At 37.7% G+C, this 8382-nt stretch overlaps 1 protein-coding gene across 1 annotated transcript; it reads right to left on the bottom strand.

Moving 5' to 3' along the window:
- Window positions 1-664: 664 nt before the first annotated feature.
- Window positions 665-7845, bottom strand: PDK4 (pyruvate dehydrogenase kinase, isozyme 4; the record flags this gene model as incomplete). Its single annotated transcript, XM_009695288.1, has 10 exons — window positions 665-808; window positions 1862-1975; window positions 2683-2793; window positions 3093-3191; window positions 3907-3983; window positions 4642-4719; window positions 5243-5332; window positions 5755-5939; window positions 6525-6596; window positions 7655-7845. Coding segments are annotated over 10 exons (1161 nt in total), but the record flags the coding sequence as incomplete, so codon positions are not given.
- Between the last annotated feature and the right edge of the window lie 537 nt (window positions 7846-8382).

An 8382-nucleotide genomic window follows, 5' to 3' on the forward strand; every position in this document is an offset into this window, starting at 1 on the left:
TTAATGTAAAAAAATCTAGCAAGGTAACTCACAGAGCAAGGCAACACATAAGAATTATTACTGGAATACAGGGTTCTTTTTTTTTTTTAAATTGGACTTCCTTATATATGGAAAACACTTTCTCCCTGCCTCCCAGGGCTCCCTCCCTTCCAGTCAGGCTGTATTTGAATGCTGTTTGTATCTTGCTACAAGACTGCCATGTTAAGTGGATCTTTTCCAAGTGTTATGAATACAGCTTTAAAGTACAGGTGTTATCTATCTACCTGAAAAGTTCTGTAATAAGATGAGCCACTGATAACTATTCTAGGAGAAAGATATACACCAGCATAACTAACATTTATCAGTATTCAGAATTCAATCATTAAACAGGACTCAAATTGCACACATCTACCACATCAAGTCTTCGATTGGAAGAAAAAAAAAATAGTCTGGTTTTCCTCTATACACATCTTTTCTTTAAAGACATATGTGCTCCTATTTTCCTCATCCTAAACTCCACAGCAAGATTTCACATTCAATGCATACAGCCTAGGCTATAACATGCTTATCTTCATTCTCTTCTGCCAGTCCTGAAAATGGAGAATTTCCTTGTTTGGAAGTAGATGAATACTTTCAAATGCTAGTCTTTTTTGATCCCCTTGCGTGCCTGGATATCAGCTTCTCTTCAGAGAGCTACACTCTGCTTTGATAGATTCTTTGGGTCTTTACTTGGGACACACCAGTCATCTGCCTCTGAGGTAGCTTGGTAATGCTTGGAAGCAGATTTGTTAAAAACCGGGAGTTTTTCTACTGATTCTGTAGATAGGGCCTAAAAATCAAAAAGAAAAAAAGTTACTTCGTTTCTACCTCTCAGCAATGCCACTTTGCAAAAATTCACACAGTATGTTTCAAGTGTTAAGTTAGTGACACTACAAAACAGTTATTTACACCAATGTTTCTAAAATAGAGGCAGTAGCTTATATACTTCAGTATCTATGTTTGCTTTGGATAATTTGGCAAGACAAATGCAGTAACATCAAATCATATTTATGCATTTATATAGGCCTTAAGAGTTACCCTGTAACCTGTTTTCAAGATAGTCTTGGAAGACATGGAAAAGAACTTCCATTTACAGGATTCCAGAGAAACTTTAAAGTATGTTCCTTTCCTACTTACATATTTTGCAGCTAAAAAAAATCCATATTCTACTGGGAAATTGTCATAGAAATGTAATATATATAGCTGAACTGTCCCTTCCTTTTGTACTGCTCCTCTGGTTGCGCTTTAGTGTGCTTGGAACCGGTTTTGGTTTACTAGAAGACATTCAAAGCAAGTTTTTTCCCATGACTAAGGATAGAAAGTAGAAAAAAAAAACGTAGTCCTTTTTTCCAGATTACTTATAAAAACAGCAGTGCATGTTACATGCCAGGTAATCAATATTACTGATATCTGAATCCCATATACGGGCTATATGGGAGATGTTGAGTAGGACCAGGTACTAGACTCTCTGTATAAACTAATCCTTACTTTCAGGATGTCAAAGTAAAGGAACAATAAGAAACAAACCAGATCTGTTGCTCACACCTTTGTTACTTCACTTTCTCCCAGTACTTTGTATTCCATGAACCAGTAGATAACAAATCTAATACAAACTAAAAACCAACAGGGCTCTCTCACTAGTAGTTTTTCAAGTAGACTAGTTAAAGCCAAGTGACCTTTTTAATTCCAGATACCAGTTACAAATCTTACTGTCATTTTTTATTAAAAATGAGATCTTTTCTACTCATGAGCAGAGAATTTGTTTACCTTAAAATGATACTGAGTAATTACCTCACTACATTAATGGTAATCATCTTTTATTTAACTAAATCAAAACACATACCTTCAAGTAGATAATAGCATCCGTTCCATAACCACATATGGAGTACAGATTGAGATCTCCTTGAAAGTATTTAGCATACAGACGAGAAATTGGCAAGCCATACCCAAAGCCAGCCTAAAAGTAAAGTACAAGACAAAATTAATTTTTTTGTTTTTACTAGCTCTTATGACTTGAAATTAAATAGCTGGAAAGTGTTCACAGATTTTAAACTGTTAAAGTCCTTTGCATTTCCTCTTCTTTTAAAAGAAGAAAGAAGTCTCTGATCAGTTTCATACAGAATACTGAAACTGACCATTAGAAAAACAAAACCACAAGAAACAAATTAATCTCCATGGAAGTGGGAGGGTTTATACAGGTCCCACTTTTACTAATCAAGCTGTACCAGCAAAAACAGGGGAGGGAAAACACAGAAATGTAGTGTGGAAGAGGAGTTTGCCACTAGTAGAAAAACAACAGTAGTCTAATTCTATTCCAGTTGTGCTTGCCTCCATAAAGATAGCACAATTTATAATAAGTTTGAGGACTGCATGGGAGTGAAGATCAAGTAAATTACTGTCATTGGAGTATAAGGAAGAGAAGAGGGTTAGATTCAGGTTGGAATGTTCTTCTTCGTTTATACCTTTAAAAGCATATTTTTGTCCACTAGGCTAGATATTAAAAATTTGTTTCAGAAAGTGTTAATTCATATTTATGAGGCTCAATAATCTTTGCATACCCCACAAAGCAGTAGGGTGGACATAGCCTTTGATTATTTGTTAACCTACCAATCTGTCCAACACTTACAGCAACCTTATTAGCAACATGAGTTGAAAATAGCTTACAAGAGGGGTATTTCGACCATCATCCATCCTCGGCCTTGGTGCTGTGGAATACGTGTAGCTAAACAGCTGCTCAATTTTCCTTACTGGAACACCACCTCCTCTGTCTGAGATCTGATTCAAGAGAGAATAAAGTAACCACAATCATGTACTAAGAATGTTATTTAAAATGCTGTTATTTGAACAAGCCTTTCCAATAGTAATAAATGCAAACATTTGTTTTGCAGCATATTCTTTTTCAGTTAGATAATTGAGCTAAATGGAAGCTCTCAACAGAATGCTCACACATAGTATCTTTCATCTGTTGTCAGAGGCTGGAAGTTCTTTTAATAGAATGTGCTGCAGCATGTGCGATCATAAAGATTACATTAAGCCCTCATTGTAGTAGGTCAACTACTTAATTGCCAAAATACCTTAATTGCCAGGTCTTCTTGTCCTAGAACAACTGTCACTTCAACTGGAGAAAGGGAAGGACTGTTTTCTTGGAATTCAACAGTTGCCCTCATTGAGTTCTATGGAAAAGAAGTATAGCATTATCAGAGAGAGTTGGACCTATGCGCTTAAAGTTATACCCGTTACGCAGAGGCTGAGCACAGTTACCCTCTATTCCTATCAGTGTTCAGTTTCCAAGGAACATTTAGCAGTTTAGCATAACAGGGGCAGAGGAGGTCCTGCACCTAAAAGTGACTAAGCATAGCCAAGACTCTTCTATGTGTTAAAGATTATACTGTTCTTGCCCGACATTACTCAGCCAATGTAAATTAAATAATGTAACTCCCTTAAAAGTCACCAGGTTTCTAGAGAAGCGCAGAGTTCAGCAGTTGCTAAAGGCTGCCAGAATTCTGCACCCCATGCTGGCAGCACATTAGTTCAGCTCCATTCACTAAGATGTATTACCCACTCCACAGAAAAGGTACCAGGGCAAACCTGCACTACAGATGTAATCTCTAAAAGCAGAAGGTTAGCGGTGGTCACAACCCTATGTCCCACTTTTATTCTCTCTCCCTTATCCTGTCCCATCTACCACCACACAGAAGCATCTAAATACTCTCTGATGAACTGCAGTCATTCCTTCCCCAGCTGCCAAAGCCATTTCCTCAAATAAGAAAATTTTAGAAATCTCCCTGTCCTATGCAAAGCTTTACTTTGTTCCTATCTAGCTAGATATTTTAAGTATTGATGCTCCTGCTCAGACTATTAAGGAAGAAACAGTTTATACTCACGTACCTTAAAGAGCTCAAAAAGCATGTGGAAAAGATGAGAGGGAACATATACGATGTTAATTGGGTCTCCTGGAAGTTTTCCTAGAGGAATGGAAAAACACAAGCAAGATTTAAAAGGGTGATGTAAAACCTGGATAGAATACAGAAAAATTCCAATAAGCAAGTTGTATGCCAAAACAAACGAGAAAATAAATCAAGTTTTAGTTTTGGGTTTTTTTCCCTCCAAATGAGCAAACAACTTTATGTACTCATAACAGTTTCTAGCTTGTAATTGCCACTTACTTAATAACAGTTTCTTTTCAAATAAACTGAAAAAAATCAAGTATTATTTCCCTTTTATAAGTAAAGGATTTCAGAGGTTAAGCAGACTACCCGAGGTCAGACACACAGAGGCAGCTTGGACCAGAACCAGCATTTCAGTCAGTAGCCCCACTTCCTCACCCCAGATATAGAGCTCCTCTCTAGCAACTTATGATGTTACTTTTAGTACAGGTTAGTCTTACTTGTCTCAAATTCATAAATATTACCTGAGGAAATCTAGTCTTTAAGATACAATGACATTTGAGTTCTAACATAGGAGATTAAATGAGGTGCCTGTAACAGAAAATGAAGAGGAACCAGCCCAAGACAGATCAGCTGGTATGTACCATCACGGCCATAGAAATGAGAGCCTTTTGATTCAGTAGAAGCAGCAGTTTGGCTATCGATAGGAGGACAGATGTAAAAGCTCTCATCTTACCATTCACTTGTGTAAGTTTCAGTTCTGGAGATGTTAAGTAATACTGGTCACACAGCATCTTGGAACTTTCAAAAGCATCTGAAATATTTATTTAAATAAAATGTGAAGTGTAATATCAAACACTGTAGAAATTCATTCTACCGCATGGCAAAATATGATTTTTAACTGCATTAGCTACTAAGCTGTTACACACTCTAAGCCTGTGTCTCAGAGGAATGCTAACATTGCATCCACTGCGTGCATTAAAAACTGAGAACAAACAGGCAATTACAGCAGCACAGACAAACCTTCAGTACAATTTGATAATTCTGTACAAGACACATCTGTTATCTATCAGTAGGTAAGGCCAATCTCAACACCACAGACAACTAACTCCTACCTCATTTGTCACTTGCTAGGCCTTATTCCAACGTATCTTTTACTGCTACTTTGTATTTTAAATTCTGTCCTATAAAAGCTTGAGTTTTGATAGACTGCTTTCAGCTATTTCAATAAAAACCAGTCAGCATCCTATACAACACATGCTGGTTACCGAAATTGCTTGCAATCAGATATAAATACTAATCACAGGGAGAAATGTTAAGGATCTGCGAATACATACCATTCACTACTTCAACAACATCACAGCAAGGATCAATACTTCCAATGTGCCTTGGGTGCCCTGAGCCGGATTTATCATCAAAAAGAAGGGCTGTTTGAGATGAAAACAATACTGTATTTAATCCCAAAACTGTATTATAAAAAAGCCTTGAATATAGACTAATACAGTGTGATTACAACATACAGTTACATAAAATACTGAGAGTTGTTTACGCCTTTTGCTAGTTAAAAATGCTATCTACTGCCAGCAAACTATATTGGCTTTTCTACAATTCAACATCTAAAAGCTTTTCAACAGGATCCCTACATGTTCCACCCAAGACTTATCACAATTAGTATGCAGTCTAAAAACAAGTTTTCCCATTACTTTTGTAAGTCATACACTCAGTTTCTAACTTTTCAGTGTCACATAATGTCATCTGAAGCACATCTCCAACAGTTTTAAGAAATGTTTACATTAACATGTTTCTCATTAGGTTGAAGTTTCTTCCTCAGGTAAAAATTTCTACTTACTGTGTTGGTTCATTAGCATCCGGGTGGAAATGCGGCTCATGTAAAAACGATCCAAAAAATACTGAATGTTTTGATTGGTGACAGGATCTACTTTAAAAGTGTCTTTGTATTCAATTACTCCTTGTGCCATTGTAGGAACCACATCATGATGTCTGTTTCGGACTCTAATTAATGTATCTATAAAGCTAGGTCAAAAACAGGTCTTTTTAGAACATTATTCTAAGACTACATGGAAGCAACTTTTGTATAATGTCATTATCTAATCCAACAGCAGCACAGTTAATACGTTACAACCTTAATATTAAAATACAGTCTATTTTTTCATTCTTTTAAAAGTAATTCCCCACTGACCTAAACTGCAAGCGTTTGATACTTTTAATACAAAAGTTGTAATCATTAGCCATGTTAAATTCACTGCCTGTTCATTCATTCATAATAGCTTGAGTAGAGGAGAACGTGAGGAAGGGAAAAAGACCCAGAGCTGACATCTTAAGAAGAAGCAGGGATATGACATCACAGGTAATTTTTGTTGTTATTTCTCTGTCGTGACAGTTCAAGGGGCAGTATGCCCTCGAAACCAAGCTGCAACAGGTCATATTTATTTGCAATATTGCTAAAAGTGGTCAGAGATTTAAACAAGCTTGCTCTATGCACAGCACTTCATGCTAGATTATCAAATTCAGTTTACGATCGCTGTCATTCTAAACCGACTGCATTGTGAAAAGTGGAATGCGAGATCAAAAGTTCAAAGAAACTAAAGAAAATCTTACTCAGATAAGACTTTTTGGTCATCTGAGCTTTTCTGATGGAATTCAACCAGCTCCATTAGGCTTTGGATGTACCTATTGAAAAAGAACACAAGAAATATATGCTATTCATTTGATAATTTATTTTTTTTTTAGTCTAGGAACAGGGAAAATACATTGTCTTGCCCAAATCATTACTTTTAACAAGTCAGATAGAAGTCTGAAGCATCAAAGTTCCATCCAAGTATAGAATAGACACTTCTTCATCTATAGATGGACACTTCTTGACTGCCTGAACCCTAGAAGTTTTAAAAGTCTTCTCTTGTGCTTGCCACCCAGAAAGGAATCTAAACCCCTCACTTTAGGTATGTAGGATCCCCTTACAAATCTTGAGAAGAGAGGTGTTTCAAAAGAAGATCCAAATGACAATACTGATCAGGAAGCCACCTAAGCTAAATTTTTCCAAATCTGATCAGCTTTGGCACAAGCTAAGTACTTGAGCCTCTTGTGCTAACATCTGACAGCCTTGACGCATACTGCAAAGGCGTAACTGTTTGCTAGATTAACAACAGCTTCTGGATCTCACTCTAATACTTTTGCCCTTAATGTCAGCCATCCTTGCAAATGCTGCAACTGTGCCAGTAAAGCAAGGTTAAATCAGATCCAACCACTGTGTGAACCGCAGAGATTATGTTAACTGAATTCCGAACACTCGCTGCACAAGCCAAGGCAATATGCTATGGAGCAGAAGATCCGTTAGTAATTCCACCAGCAAGAGACCCAAGCAAGTACCAAGCCTGCTTTACCATTTTTGTGTAGCTCTGAGGGTCTGTAATGCTATGTGAAAACAGAACATGTTTTCTTCTCTCCCTTCTTAAAGGGTAAGAACTGAGATTTGCTCTACCAACTATTTCAAACTGTTAAGTTTAAAAAAAAAAAATAAACGCTATTTAAAAATAACAATATAACCATGCTGTTTTCCAATTTAATTTTAGTATGCTATAAAAGGACAGTGTATAACAGCTTGCAATTCAACTTTGATGAAGCAACTGCATTTCTAGTTTACTTTGTTATTGCCTTCTACTACTCAAAAAGTTTACGACAATGAAGTTGTCAAAGCTACGTTAGGCTGAATTCAAGTAGTTCTTACTTACCAGCTTTTTACTAATTGTACTGATGGAGTGCCTAGTAATTTATCAGGAAGAAGATCAATTTCTCTCAGTATGTTTGCAAACCTCACAGGAAGTTCCTGTCGCAAAAATGCAAAAGAAGTTCTCTCACATCCATTCGTTGAGCCTATGAATAAATAAATTAAAAAAAATGTTTGAGAAGTTTCAAGACACAACTACAGATCTCTGTCTTTCCTTTGCAATCATGATGCTATTACCGGCCAGTTCTCCTAAGTGTATGCATAAGTTTGTGCTGAATGTTGTTTACATGACAGCAAGACACAGCATGTTCCTGGAAGGAATACGTGTACATTTCCCCTTTAGACAGGGGACTCACTTGTAACCCTCCAGAAGCAGCACTCCAGCCTTCGAAAACACGGGCTGCTTCGGCGTGACGTCTGAAGGTGTCACGTGAGCACAGACCTCACAGCTGCCAAAGCCCTGATCGGATCTGGGTACAGCTTGTTCACGCCACCGCGACAAGCCTAAGGACTCCTCCCCGATAACGTGTACCGCAGAAAACGAAAACACCTCTAAGTGATTTAACTCTTAGCCCCCCCGTCCCATTAACACTACCGAAATAGAGCTGTAGCGCATCTTCAGCTCCGATCGAGGCAGTCACAGCTCACCGTCGCCCAGCAACTGGCCGGAGGATGCCTGAGGCCGGTGATGGTCGCCTAAGGCGACCTCCCCGCCACCCCCGGGGCCCGCAG

This window comes from Cariama cristata, unplaced genomic scaffold (genome assembly GCF_000690535.1).
Source record: "Cariama cristata isolate BGI_N322 unplaced genomic scaffold, ASM69053v1 scaffold27832, whole genome shotgun sequence".
NCBI lineage: Eukaryota > Metazoa > Chordata > Aves > Cariamiformes > Cariamidae > Cariama > Cariama cristata.